Source organism: Neopelma chrysocephalum, unplaced genomic scaffold, assembly GCF_003984885.1.
Source record: "Neopelma chrysocephalum unplaced genomic scaffold, ASM398488v2 Primary Assembly neopelma1_67, whole genome shotgun sequence".
NCBI classification, from domain to species: domain Eukaryota; kingdom Metazoa; phylum Chordata; class Aves; order Passeriformes; family Pipridae; genus Neopelma; species Neopelma chrysocephalum.
In genome coordinates, this window is record NW_020897726.1 from 4,274,346 (window position 1) to 4,290,289 (window position 15,944).

The 15,944-nt window shown below is 37.4% G+C and overlaps 1 protein-coding gene across 1 annotated transcript in view; it reads right to left on the minus strand.

The window, feature by feature from the left end:
* COL28A1 (collagen type XXVIII alpha 1 chain) overlaps positions 1–15,944 on the minus strand; it is a 43,940-nt gene that overhangs the window by 24,435 nt on the left and 3,561 nt on the right. Inside the window, 2 exon segments of the mRNA XM_027684626.1 lie at positions 3,743–3,811; positions 14,483–14,632. Coding sequence (XP_027540427.1) covers positions 3,743–3,811; positions 14,483–14,632 — 219 coding nt within the window.

A 15,944-nucleotide genomic window follows, 5' to 3' on the forward strand; every position in this document is an offset into this window, starting at 1 on the left:
TAGATGGTATATTCTGCAAGGCTCGATTCTTTCTGTGTTGTCTTTTCTCCTCAAGGGTGATCCTGCGTGCTTTCTCAAAAACATCAGCAGCGTTATAGACGGTCTGTCTCCAGGCCTCCCGATTGGAGGCCAGAGTAGACCAGTTATGGTGATCAATATGCCCGAGGCTGAGTTGTTGCTTCAGGGAGTCCTTGTATCTTTTCTTCGGGGCTCCTCTCTTGCGGCAGCCAGTGGCAAGTTCACCATAAAGCAAGATCTTAGGGAGGTGGTGGTCCTTCATCCTGGAGACGTGCCCTGCCCAGCGCAGCTGCGTTCTCAGTAGCATGGCCTCAATACTTGTGATTGCTGCCTGTTCAAGAACAGATGTGTTGGTCACATAATCTGACCAGTGGATGTTTAGGATTGTACGGAGGCAGCGTTGATGCATACACATAATATACCCTCAAGAATAATTACATACCAATAGCAAATATTTCCCTGTCTGTTCCAGTAAAAGTAAATAACCAGAAAAATGAAACTACAAATGACTGAAAACTGCTGCTTCATCCTTGCAATGCATCTGTAAATTTCTGCAACAACATAATACTTCAAGAAACCAAGAATGGAGTCCTGTTAGCTGCTCAGATCTCAGCAGCTGGTCTGTCTGAATACAATGTCCATGGCTGGAGAACAAATCAACTCATGCTCTAGTTAGATAGCCAACAAAAACAGACTGTGGGTCCAAATTTCCTGTCCCATGAATGTCTCTACCATAGATACAAATAATCAGATCTTATTAACCAATTTAGTCCTGTCGGAAAAATGGAAGAGCTGCTTTGGGTCTTCTAAAGATATACATTACAGGTTTGGATGAGGAGGTAGGTAAATGAAGAAACACGAGGTAGACTCAATGTTCTGGTTAAGATGAAACCCTGAAATTACCTTAAGATGAAATTTGGAATGGAGATGCAAGCATGCCTTATGCTTAAGAAAATTTTACATAGTAGGTCACTCCTGTATGAATCATTTCTATTCTCAAATTCAACAGGATCGTTTAACTGGAAGACTTTAAACAGACCCTGACCACCAGATTCAAACTGTGTCAGCCCTGGAAGATGATTCTTCATGTTTTCTAATTTTCAAATGATGGAATTCTGATCCAGCTCTGTGAAAATTTAAACAATGAGCATGCTTCTAGGTCTAACTTTATAATGGAAAGTCAATTTTACCTCTTCATGATTCTTAATATCTACAGTTCTTAAACTCTGGATAAAATGAGAAATGTTTTAGAAATATTTAATAAAAATTTATTTAACAATAAAGGAAAACCTGGATCATGGGCTCATATCTGCTCATGGGCTCATATCTGCTTTTACTTCTAATCCCACTACAGTAAGAAATGGCCGAACAGATGTTTTCATTTAATCTTAAGAGACCACTGTAAATACCAAATACATGTTAACACATTCTCTTCTGTAAGAATTGGGATTTTGTCAAGTGTCTGGTTTTGCCATTTATAGCTATAAATGCTAAAAATCTGCTTAAGTCAAATCTACACCCAAATCTTATGTAAGAAACAGTTCTCTAGTCCAGATTATTTGGTTAGTTTTTTTTTTTTAATAGTTACACTGAAAATACACAAGAGAGGGCCTAGGAGCAATTCTGTGATTACTTCTTCACAGAATTTCGTGATGTCTGGAACAGACAGTCACAGTGACTCAGTCTAAGTTGGTGCACTGGCAAAAATGCAAGTGCCACTGATGTCGCAGATGGTCTGCTGAATGAATTAATCTATTTTTCAGTCTTTCCAGGGAGGTTTAAAGTAATTTTCTAAAGCAGAAATATACAGATAGTTGCTTCTATAGTCTTTCAAAGGAAAAAAATATATGCAAACATAAATCTTGCGTCCAAGGTCATTACTAAGAAAAAATCAGCTGCCATAACAAAACCTAATTGATTAAACATATGACTGTGCAATTAAGTAATGTTCATCACTTCTTTGTATAAGAAAAAGACTTTAATATTCTAGATCATAGACAAAGTAAATAAATCTAGTGTTTTTTAAAATCAAAAATGAATGCTACTGAGTGTATGTGATTAAATGTGCTATGCAGCATTCTCTGGTAGGTGTAGGTGTACTGATAGAAATTTGTCAAGCCAGGCATAAAGCATTATTGGTATTCCTAAGATGTTATCACAAAAAAGTTATTGCATTAAGTGCTTTATTTTGAATTACATTGTGTTCGGTACACATAAACTAATTGGTTTCTGAATTTGGGTCTATCATCTATATTTCCACAAAGTGAGACAGTGGCATTGAGCAGAATATTTTATATGTAGACATGATAAATGTGGAAAGAAAAGAAAAAAAAAATTAGGTTTACAAAGGAAGTTCCTGGTTTCAGTCTGGAAAGGAGATCACAAGAATGATACCTTTCCCTGAACTATTCCCTTATGACAAGTGGCAGAAGGCTTATAGAAAGTTGCAACCCAGATCACAACTGGTAGAAATACAATATGATATAAACTGTGTTAAAGGGGAGGAGGTGAAACCTGCAAAGTAAAAGGAAATATATTCAGTTTTTGCAGTAGAGGACTTGGGATCAGTTCTAGGGACTGCTCTTTTCAGTTTGCTCTTAAATAATGTAGAAAGGTGAATGGCATGGTTGTCTAATGCTGCCTTATTATTCTGATTAGTTAAACGAAAGGCAATTCCAAGAAGTTGAGGAAAAATTCTACTTAAGGGTTTTGGTAACTTGGTGTTAAACTATCAGCCAAATTCCATGCTAACTCTAATACATTATTCAAGGAGAAAAAGCAGTCATAACTTTATGTACCTAACAATCATCCTGAACTACTATTACCACTTAGGAGAGAGAGAACCATTCCATGAAAATTTCAATTTACTGTTCAACAGTGATAAAACACCATAAATGTCATTCTTTTGTAAATTAATCTAAATTCTAAGTTTTTTCTCAATGGCAAGAGGATGGTCCTTGATCTTACCTTATTCTTCAAGCAGCCTTTGTACAAACTCATGTGCACTACAGAAGAGAACTTTTCATTCTCTTACTTTTGTAAAGCATGCAGTCTCTGTGTTAATACTGGATTCCCAGTTTTATCTCTGGTCTTTCACTTGTGTGTTGATCTTGCCATTTAACCACTAAAGGCTAGAACAGTGAGCACAGCAATCCTGCCACAGTCTACTGTATTTCATTCTTGGTGTTGATGTTAAAGTTGTAAGGAGATAACCAAGTTAATCATATTCTGTAATATACATACAAACCAGTATTTTCAAAATATCTATTTTTAAAATTCTTTACATTACGTCTTACTTATGCTTTTGAATGTGTGAGGTTGGTAATATTGAAATGCTGTTATACTGAAATACTGTTGAAATAACTATTATCTCTTAGTTTATACTCAGTAAAGAGCATATTGCCCACAGAGAGCTATAAAAGACCACATGAGATAATGACAGGTGGAGATAAATTTGAAGAACTACCTTCCTAATGAAGACTTCCTGTGGGAAGCTTCCAGGGTGAGGTATACTGGACTAGTCATTTAAACTATTTTGTGTTTCTTCTTTGAAAAGATAAATAAGTTTATTTTAAAACCAGACTTAACCTGGAGTGATGGAAAAGTTGAAGAATTTGTGAGTTGCTATCTAAAAAAGTCATTCAAGTGGTGTGTATATTTTCACAAGAGTTTTGCATTTGTCTCATGTTTATTTACTTTCCATCTTTTGTCTAAAAACTCCTACCATTGGTCCTATTATTGAATTTCCAGGAAGTCCATGCTCTCCCCGTGACTTCTTGGGTCCAGGATCCCCCTATCCAAAAAGAAACAAATTCAAAATTATATTCATTATATTCAGCTTTACTTTCCAAAGTTTTACAGAAAAGAACAAGTATTCGATTGTTTCTGACAGTGACAATTCTTGAGTTAGGTAATATGAAATCAGTATTTCTAGAGGAATATTTTACTACCTTGATTCTGACCTGTCTTATACTTTTGTTTCTCTGCAACTATGTCAAAGATTTTGTTCTGCCTTGATGAATAACTTGATGGGTTTAGTTTTCAACTGAAGGTTGAATATTATAATTCAGTTTCAGGGGCCAGATGCACCTGTGGCTTCTGCCTGCTTTTGCTCACGTCAGCAAGGCTGCACGACTTCGTTTCTGCCAAAGCACATAGAGAATAGCAAGGAAATTCAAAGACAAGTGCTGAAACAGAGTATGTTTAGAAAGCCTATAGATGCAATGGTGCGGCACTTCATAATTGCAAGCTCCACAGTCTGAAGACTCAGGGAGAAACTTGAGTTTTCCTCAAATATTATCCAATACAACTGTTTGGTAATCTTAGCTCTGCCAGTGGCTTTCCTGGAAACAATCTGGCTTAGAATTCATGTTCCTTGCGTTATCCCTTCATAGAGCAAAATTTGTCTCCTTCTAGTGTTTAATCTATGGCAACAGATGTTTCACTTTACATTAAGGATCTTACAAAGAAAATTTCAGTTTTCAATGAAACATTTGCAATTTTTCACACTAGTGAGAAGGACAGGCAGTATTTCAGGAAACATTCACTAGGGAATGCAGATCAAATATTCTATCAAAATCACTGGGTAGCTGTAACCATGACAAAGAAATATCAGAAAAAACAGCTTTCTAATGTTACTGTCTCCATATTAGTAACAGCATAATGGTTGTCAAGGGAAATAAAACTCCAGCCCCCAAACGTGGGTGTAGCTTAAAATAAATAAACTTCCAATCACAGAATCACAGAACAGGCCAAGTTGGAAGGGACCCACAAGGATCATGAAGTCCAACTCCTGACCCTGCACAGGACCACCCCCAAGAGTCACACCATGTGCCCAAGAGTATCATCCAAATACTTCTTGAACTCTGTTAGGCTTGGTGCTGGGGAGCCTGTTCCAGTTTTCAACCACCCTCTGGGTGAAGAATCTTTTTCTAATATCCAACCTAAATATCCCCTGACACAACTTCAGGCCATTCCCTTGGGTCCTGTCACTGGTCACCAGAGATGGACACAACCATGTCTATCCAGGAGTCCCCAAAAGACCTCAGACCACGGTAACGCCCAGCTTTGAAAAACATTCCTCGCATTAGAAGTTTACAATGTCTTTCTTTTCTGTTGCACGTACTGGGATGTTTCAGGAACACAATTACTAGTTATCACTGTACTTCCACGGTGGAAAGAGAAAACAAACCTGTGTAGCCTGTTACATTACTATCAACAGTCAGAAACACAGTACATATTTGTCTAAACAGAGAAATTATTATCAAGCTAAAGACACAAAGTTTTGAATATTTTCTAAAAATCAACTTGCATTTTATAATTACCCAAAACACTTGTTTTCTCTCATCAGCCACTGCACATATAAGCACTGCTCTAAAATTCAGTGAAGGGTTTGGAAAAACTCCTACAGACTTCAGTGGATTTTGGATCATGGCCCATCTGCTATACTGTACTGAACAGAATAAAATCATAGTGAAAAAGGCAATAAAGTCTTAAAAGTTGTTATTTTTCAGCATGAATTTTATCAGTGAACAATCTTCACTTGCTTACTGGTCTATTAAAAAATGTCACAGCAACCAGAAAAATGTGAAGAAGGGAGACCACTGTAGTGAAACCTGTCTTCATAGAAGTCATGCCTTACAACATGCCACTTGTATTTTCCTCACATGAAATTTAGCACATTATCATGGTTTGAAACCATTATAGGATATATGAGCACCCCATGTCTCCTTTCTTCTCTGTGTTTGCCTTTTTACTCCAGGTGTACGCTGAGCTTTTTACATTCCCTTCTTTCTTTCTCCTCCGTGCACAAACAAGTAGAAACCACATCATAGCCCTCTGTGGTGTCCTATAGCCAGATTGAGTATATTGTATGTGCAATACCCTCATTTACTTGTGTGTGGGTGCACATATATTTTTAAGGAAGAAGAAAAATGGGGATGAAATTACTTCAGAGTGATAGGATGTACGTTAGTGATTCATCCACTCTAAAAACTAATGTCAAAGCTGAAAAGCATCACTTGAAGTTGAAGTTACCTGACTTTATTTTTTTTATATTTACTGCTTTATTTTTAAAATAGCAGTGAATTTTCAAATGTTTTTAAAACCTTCAAAGTCGGATTTACTGTTGCTGAATCCACCTATTTTACTCAGCAGGCCAACTCCCACTCATGTCAGGTACATTTTCTCCATAGAGAAAATGAGATGGATGTAGCCCTAGCTATCTTTATATGCCATTTCAAGTAGTACCTACAGGTGTTCACTTGGAAGTGACATACAAACATCCATCTCCAAAAAAAAAATCATCTAGTTCAGCGTATTACTCCTTAGAACTATACACAGACATATTCTTGCAGGGTTTTAATGGCATATTCTAAGAAAACAAATGCATAGTAAATTTGGAAAAAAACAACTTCAAAGTGATTCATTGCACAGGAGGGACTAAACCACAACAGAAATCTAATAAGGATCTTTTATTTTAAACACATGGCTTCAGGAGGCAATAACTATGTGTCAGTTCAGCATGCTGTTAAACGGACCCCAAACATTCTTTGTTAATTTTTACTGCTTTTTAGTCCTTATTTCTGAAATTCAATCTTTTTGTTACTACAACATGGAATTTTAACTTTTTAAAATTAAATTCTTTTAATTTTGATAGAAATGTGCACTAGAAACTTTCCAATCTCTGGTCTCCAGGAAATGCATATCAGATAATCACATTTGGTCCAGCAGGTCCCTGAATAGATGATCCAGCTGGTCCAGGGGGTCCTCTCTCTCCTGGTTCACCCTGTTACAAATGGTATAATCTAGATATAAACAGATGGTTTCACTTTCTGAACTGAAAATATGTACATATAGATCTACCTGAAAAATAGGCAATATTGGGGAAAAAACTTAAATCAACCTACTGTTCTTGTGAAACCTGGTCCAAGTTTCATGTTTTAAATAACTATTGGTTGAACTGTGTATTTGACTTTTTTAGCTTTAATTAATTTCTTGTGTCCAGCTTACAAAGCTAATGGAATAACCAGAACACTTGCATTATTTCAATTTCCTTATCACGCAGAGTGACACTTACTCACAAAATATTATAAAAGAAAGTTAATGATTCAAAGTAAAAATTTGCAAAATGCTCATGGTTAGAATCACTTGGACACCTTTAATTTAGCTTATCAGTGCTCATACATAACTATAAGGTATGTAATTATATTCCTTTTCTCCTTGGGACTTCTATGTCTTTTAGACAGAGGATGGAAATATTTCTGCTTTTCCTTTGTTCTGTTAAGTCTCTAAGGATTAGATGCTTGAGAAATTTATACATTACATAAATTCCAAAGATTCTTTTATAAAATACAGAGAGAAGGGTTACCATGGAGGAACAAGCTTACTTTTGGTCCAGCTGGGCCTTACAGTCCTTTATGACCAATCAGTCCTTGGCATCCTTTTTCTCCAGGGTCACCCTAATGAAAACAAACATTTTTTTCCAATCACAGCAAAGATTCATTCACAGCTGTGGATACACAGCCAAAACCACAATGATAATGACACCCATAGTTAGAAAGGTAATTAGATGCTCCACTCCAACTGAAATCCCGCTCAGTTTTAGAATTTGCCTCAAATGTCATGAATTTAACCAGGTGGAAGATAAAACCTGTCTGTCTACTAATACATCTTTCCAGGCTTTTAATTTCATTTTCAGATATCTAACTAGTCTCCTAGTTTCTCTTAGCTTCTCTTTCCCTATCAACATACTGAACTAATTTGTCATCTCCTAACTTTACTGAACACTCTGCACTGAATTTTTAGGAAATCTTTCCTGCCCTATTAACTTTAGGTTCTGTGTTTATAGTCTGATTTTGCTGCACTTGTTCAAGCTATGGAACACATTGCTCTGTCTTAAATCCTTTTAAATCATCAGTTAAAATAGAGTAGCTACTTAAGATGTAATGAATGAAAAAGTAGGTCAGAATCCAAATTCTTGTAAAATAGGTCCTTCTAAAGTTTGTAATATTTTTCCAGTGTGCATGTCAAGCCATACCTTTTGAGCTACATCTCCTTTGCCAGGGGGTCCTTCTGGGCCTCTTGGACCTTGATTGCCCTTTCCCCCTAAGAGATATTAAGTGCTAAATTACTGTTCATGTAGCTAGTTTTATTGAATCAATAACTTACAAGAAGCAATGCTTGCATAAACACTTTCCTCAAAAATGTCAGTAAATATCTGGTTAATATTTTTCCCTGTAAAAAATAAAGTATTCTGTCTTTAAAGGCCCATATTCCTTTTTTTCACAGACATTTGTAACAGTACCATTTGCAATTGCATCGACAAGAAAAGGTCTCGCTTGACCAATTCCAAGGAAAACAACTTTTAAAAAGCAGTAGTTTTAGACAAGCCTGTAGCCAATGGCCAATCCAGGCTGCAAATATTTGCCAGGAACATTACTTCAAATAAGTCACAAATAGCCCACATAGAGCATTCTATTAAGGAACTTGACCTACAAAATATTTTGAACAATGTAAGTCAGATTAGAACATCAGGATGCCTGTAGGTAATTCAGAGAGTGAAAAGTAGATTAAAACAAGGTTAAAATCCTTTTCTGATATGAGCTGTTGATGAAAGTGATGCCTGTTGTTGATAGGCATCAGTCTGGATCCCACTTCTATGAGACAGCTTCACACCTGCAAATAACTGCCATAATTTCCCCCTGCTTCTCACTTCAGGCATCAAGCTGTTCTGTGCACAGTCCTGAATACCCAGGGTAGCAGCTCAGTCCTACTATTTTTACTTTTAATGGAATACAACAGTGAAGGTGACAGCACAAAGTTAATAACCAGAATGAAGGCAATATGCAAGAGAAAAAAACACCCAGCATTCCCAAATACAAAAACCACTTGTAACTTTAACCCAACATTTAATTCTGATGTTTCACTTCTGATACACTGGGATCTAAATTCTTGAGCAGTGGGTGATTTCAAACTTTTAAAAAATTATTGAGGAGCAACAGAATGCTACATATTTTCTCACAGTGGAAGGCTTACTGCCTTCCAAGCCTGTAGCTTGTCAAACTGGTGTTTGCATTGCCCTTTTAGATGAAAAAAAAGCAAAGCTGCATTCTTAAAATATATTTATTACAGCTTTTCAGATATTTTCTGATTAAAAGCACACAGTCAAAAATGCTGATTTGCTTACTCCAACTTATGTTTAGTTCATCAATTCTACATGTCGGCCAGCTGCTACCCTCACATAAGAGCTGCATAGTAGCACAGTTTGGAGACACCTGGATGCCCAGCAGCAGTTTGAAATCAGCCAAAGCACTGACTTTTGCTCACTCAGCAGCTCATTCTTTTTAGAAAGAGTAAAATTAAAAGCCTCCATTTAACTTACTCTAAATTTACTATTTTGGGCACTCTGTTTTGCACCCCTCTAAATTACTGTTTATCATTTTGAATCTATGTTTCTTTTTCCCTGTGCAGAGTTTCTCCTAAAACCTCAGAATTTCCCTTGAAAAAAAATAAAGCAGCTCTGGTTTCAGCTGTTTCTGCTGGTTCCTGTACCAGGCTGACAAGTTTCAGCCACAGCTCACCACCCTGCTAGATGCTATAAGTCACATCAAATTGAGCGTGACTTCTCGGTGTCAGGAAAAATCTGAACAGGCCATAAGGAACAGACTAAAGGCTCTCTTTTGTCCAAGAAGAAATTTAACACTAAGCAATAGCCCACAAAAGGCAGGGCAGCTAAATCAGTTGCTGATTCAGATGGTAACCACTGTTAGTTTGTTGGAAACATCCCACCCAGTCCCTTATCCCTGACAAAAGTATTGGCACGTGCCTTTCTTCAGGATGAACTCCTTACCATTGCATAGCTGCAAATGATCGTTTGTTCTTTCATCACCATTGTTGTACACCTTTCACATGTGGTAAAATACATTTCCTTACCTTTTTCCCTGACTACCCAGGATCTCCCTTCACTCCTATCTCTCCTTTGGGTCCTGGTAGACCTGTATCTCCCTCAAAGAAGAATAAATCATTATACCTGCATACTTCAATGAATTCTTTATTCTGTAAAATGGACCAAACAGTCCATTATTAAAGATAAACATAGATAAAGATAAAGATCCATTATTAAAGATAATTATTAAAGATCCATTATTAAAGATAAACAATATTTTTGCTCAAATAAAAGTTATTATTCCTAGTAGGTTAAATGTTCTATAGAGACATCAAATTTTCTTCTCATAAAATAAGTATTTTAAATTTCTTTCAAAATTCCCCACCTACTTCTTAAATCTTGTGTTTGTATTAAATAATGTTATATTTATTCAGTGAGTAAAAATATCATTGAATGCTGTTTATTATTCTGTGCACAAGAACAATATTATATGAACATAATTTACTTGCCAAGTCAAACACCTAGGACTTAAGGAATGGTCAGCCAAAAACACCTAACTGGAGTTGTTGACTGGACACTAACCCCTCACTGGTTGAACAAACTAGTCAAGGCAATAATTTTAATATTTGCCAGAAAGAGTTGAAACAATCCATAGGAAGTAGTCCTGCCAAACGTTTCTTCCATGATTTGGGGAAAAATGATTAAAAATCATTAAAAACAATTACCTAAGATTTTGGAAGCCCTACTTAAATAGGGGTAATAGAGGGAGGTCATGAAGGTACTCAAAGTGGCACAGACCCATGAAAGTGTCAAGGATATGTGACACCAGTGCCTAGAAAACAAAATACTTATTGTGATTAATGTACTTTGATATTAAAGTAATTATATTAAATTAGCAGAAATATAGAATGCAGTTTGTTTCTTGAAATCTCTAATTATTAGGAATAAGCAAAGATCCGAGTGTTTTGGGATGCAGATATATTACCTAGGTCTGAAGCATCAGTATGAACTTCAGTATGAACATTCTTCTAAGAAACAGTGGTTTAGTAATGAAATTCAATACATGAATGTACTATTAATATTACACCGATGTTACAGAATAAGTGCAATTTTTTCATAAAGACAATATTATATTATAATGACAATATACACCAATTAAAATTAAAATTACAATGTTAAATCAGCAATTCAACGTATTTTTAGACAGAACTGAACTCTATTAAAACTGACTTACAAAAAACAGCCTGTAATTTACAAGAATTCATTTTAAATAGCGTTAATAACAAAGACATGATATTAAATATAAATATCCTTCCTAAATCCTCTTTTAAAATGCATCAAGAAGTTACATACATAGAGGTAATACATGAAGTCCTCTAAAGAGAGAAAGGAAACAGCTGAGTCTCTTACCTCTGAAGGCATGCAAAAAGCAAATTGTGGAATGAAAAAGCTGTCAGTGTAGAAAATAGGCCCAGTAGGTCATACTGGAAAATATGTTTTGCTTACCAAAATAAAGCAATCTACAAATAAATAACCTATCCACTTGCAAATGGCTCTACCTTTCATCTAGATCCTTTATGGTCCATAACTGCTGTTTAGTTGGCCAAAGTTTAAATGAAGACAGTCAGGCACTTAGCCAGGGCTGAGTGAGAGACCAAGACATTTTATTAAAGGGACAGTGTCAGTCTGGGAGCACGAGTGTTTTCCGACTTTAAGTAACTGAACTTTCACATTAAAAAAAATATTTTTAGACAATCTACATCTTTACCCTTCACTTTGCCAGTCACATCTTCAGGTTATCCCTGTTATCCTAGCACTGGCTAGATCAGAGATGTGAGAACAGTACTGTATCTTTTGTAGGCTAGAACTGAAGTCTGACCTGATGGTTTGTGAGTCTGCCAGGACTGCATTGTTCAAATTGCATTAGCAATTGCAATAATAAAAGACAACTTTAAAAAAAAACAAAACAAAGGAGGGAAAATTCTTCATGAGCTGGTGTCCTCAGAAGCTCTTTCTGCTCTTTAAATGCTTTGAGGGGTCAGACACAGACAGGATATCTAAAAGGGGTCTGTCATTTAGGTAGCTCTCAGCATTTTGTATGCAAATTGTATTTGCTCTACTGGCAGGCTTCAGAATAAAATTGTGTTATCACACTGTTAAATAAAAAGTTGGGGTGAGAGAAATGGTAAGTCTCAAGGAATCATGACATGTCCTGAAGGATTTCTGTGCAGATGCCCAATAGAAGGTTAGCAGCCAGTGTCTGGACAGGCATTGCCTACTGGGCAAGTCATCCCTCCGCACCTTGGTGGCAGGACACAATCATAGAATCATAGAATATCCTGAGCTGGAAAGGACCCACAAGGACCACCTAGTTCAACTCCTGGTCCTGCACAAGCCAACCTCAAAAATCACACATGTGCCTGAAAGAGCTGTCCAAATGCTTCTTGAACTCTGACAGACGTGGTACTGTGACCACTTCCCTGGAGAGCCTGTTCCAGTACTGGTCTGTTCCTGGCTGCCACAACACTCTGCTGACTTATGTTCAACTTGCCATCAACCAGGACCCCCAGAGCCCTTTCCAGCCTTTCATTCCCCAGTCTGTATGTATATCCTGAGTTGTCCTGTCCCAAAATCAGAATCTGGCACTTGCCCTTGTTAAACTTCACACAGTTGGTGATTGTTCAGCCCTCGCATTTGTCAAGTCACTCTGCAAGGCCTCTCTGTCTTCGATGTAGTCAACAGCTCCTCCCAGTGTAGTATCACCATCAGATTTACTTAGTGTCCCATACAGTCCTGCTTCCAAGTCATTTATGAAGATGTTGAAGAGCACAGGGGCCAAGATGGAGCCCTGTGGAACCCCACTAGTGACAGGTCAACAGTCTGATGTCACCCCATTCCTTATTACCCTCTGTGCTTGACCCATGAGCCAATTGCTCACCCACTACCTGGTGTGTTAATCCAGTGTGTGCTGGACATTTTGTCCAGATGGATATTGTGAGAGACTGGATTGAAAGCTATACTGAAATCCAAAAAGATCACACCAATTGGCTTCCCTTGATCAACTATTTGGTTTACCTTGTCATAGAAGGAGATCTGTTTTGATAAGCAGGACTTTCCCCTCATGAAGCTGTGCTGGCTCTGACCAATGTCTGCATTGTCCTTCATGCATTTTTTCATACCTCACAGAATAATCTTCTCTGTAATTTTACCAAGCACTGATGTGAGACTGACAAGTCTGCAGTTACCTTGGCCATCCCTCTTGTCCTTTTTGAAAACTGGGACAATATTTGCCAGCTTCCAGACAGCTGGGACCTCTCCAGATTCCAAAGACTGTTGAAAAATCATTGAGAGTGGTCTCATGATGACATTAGCCAGCTCTTTGAGTACCATGGGATGAATTCCATCAGGCACCATAAACTTAGCAGAATCCAGCTGGAGCAGCAAATCCAACACTAGTTCAGGGTTGGCTGGGATATGATAACTAGGAGTCTTTAAGTAAGCAGACTACATTTCCTGCTGATTTCACTAAAATTTTGGTGAAGGGGAAAGAATAGGGGGGAGAAAGAATAGAGGGGAAAAGAATAAAGCAGTGAATCTAAAAAAAAGTACCTGTCTTCATCAAGGTCAGTAGAAACATCCTTCATCTAGCCTGGGAGCAAGGTCTCCTCTATTGATAGAGTACACACTTCCTTAACTACTCACTTTCTACTTCTCTAAAGATATATCCCTTTTTAAAGAGACATTCAGCTAGAAATCCACATTTGCAAACACCCATAATCTATTCATGTGTGCTGTAACCCTAAGTATGACAGCGTATGTTACAACCTTCCAACTAAGGAAATTGGAGAGGTCTTAGCTCTTAGCAAAATGGAGATAACACTAATCTGTTTGTGTACTGGTTTTGGCTGGGGTAGAGTTAATTTTCTTCACAATAGCTGGTATGGGGCTGATCTGGATTCATGGAGGAAAGAGTGCTGATAGTTCAGTATTAGCACAGAATGAAGGCATTTTCTGCTCCTCATCCCACCCCAGCAGGGAGTGGGCTGGAGGTGCATAAGGAGTTGGGAGGGAAACAGCCAGGACAGCTGACCCCAAGTGACCCAAGGGATATCCCAGATCATATGGTATCATGATCAGCATATAAAGCTGGGGGAAGGTTGTTTGGGGGATCACTACTCAGGGACTGGCAGGGCATGTGCCAGCTGGTGGTGAGCAATTCTTTTGGTTTGCATCACTTGTTTTCTTGGGGTTTATTTCTCTTTTTGTTATTTTCCTTTTCATTACATTATTATTGGGTTTTTTTTTCAGTTATTAAACTGTTCTTATCTCAACACGTGTTTTCTCACTTTTACTCTTCCAATTCTCTTACTCTCATCCTGTTGGGGGTGGGCAGTAAGAAGAGGCTGTGCAGTGTTTAGTTGCTGGCTGGGGTTTAGTCATGACAGCTGCATGTGAGAGCTGTACCTCTGCCATATGACTGTACACAGTACCATTCCTACACAGAACTGTCAGTCTGTGAATGGTCTGTTAACATGAAATGGACTGAAGGAACATGCTGTTAACAGAGAAACATAATACCTGCAACCACTGCTCACACTCTTTCCCTAGTTCAAGTGAGGAAGCATTCACTGGCCCAGCAGCTGCAGCCTGCTCCTGAAAGATCTCCTTCCTAGAAACCTCTACATCATCTTCTGTCAGACATGTGTCATCTTCACTGAGGTTAATTGTCTCCATTAAGTAAATGTTGCATAAAGAGTTTCAATAGAATACAATATTTTTAACTAAATATCTGTTAGTGCTACAAGTTATACTTACTGGCAGTATCCAGCCTCTATTGGATTAGAGACAATGGTGATGATTAAGCATTTCATTAGCAACAAATTAGTCACATGGATCACTCATACTCTCTACATAATTATTCTTATCCTCTTTCATGCTTAGATCAAGACTTGTAGACAGCCTATTGGATCATCAGCTATGGAAGAATACTTTTTCCAGCAGTCAGTAAGGTTTATATGCTGATATGTGCCAAAACAGAACTGAGTGAATAGATTTCCAGATGTGGAAATCTTTTTTTGGGGGGACCTGCAAACACGACTCTCATCTGGCAGAGATCAGAAAATGTTAATATTTGTGATTTTTAGACATAACAATTTGACTGGTCAAATACACATACAACCTGGTAGTTCTGACAAACATCCAGTATTTGGATAGCAATGAGGTTGAGTTTGGCTTTATTTCTCTGACTAGAAAACCTCTAAATCTGTTGCATGTTGTGTGTAATTGGTCTCCAGCCACAACCTAAGCTCTTCTTTACTACTTACTGTGCTTTGGAAGTACAGTAAGAATCTTGACAGTTCCATTACAGGATTGTTGATTTACAATTCAAAGCTTTCTTTTTTCACTAGTCTTGTCTGTATATATTTTTGTAGCTTTGGACTCACTTAGAAATCAAATCTGATGGAAGTTATGACTTCAGATTTACAGCATTGTTTTTAACACTAATACTTCTTGCAAAGCTTTTTAGTACATCAGTGTTACAATGGTTGCCCTGAACCAGATGCTCTGAACCAGATGCTCAGTACCTACAGCTCCCACGACTATTGAATCTGTCTAAATGCACCCATTACATGACCATACTAAAGCTCTGGTCTGCAGTATGAAGTTTTATGCCTAAAACGCATTTTATGTTGTCAGTGAATTTCAGGTTAAAAGACTTTAGTTCCTGTATTCATGTTAAGTCACTTCTTCTATTGGAAAAAGTCATGTATCAGCTTTCTTTCCTGGTACATACCTGCCCTTCTTGAATACTTCCTGCTATTCTCATTACTGTAACTCAAAAATAGTAAAGAAGAAATAAAAAGAGAGAGTTCACAAATAAAAAAATAGCTTCTGTATGAAGACAAAGTAAATTATGATTCTGTTGCTTGAAAAGCCACAACTGAATGTGCATGTGATACAGATCTACAAAAGTATGAAAGAAGGTGACTATTCTAGAGTACATAAATGTAAAGTGTCAAAGGACTTACACTATGGATCA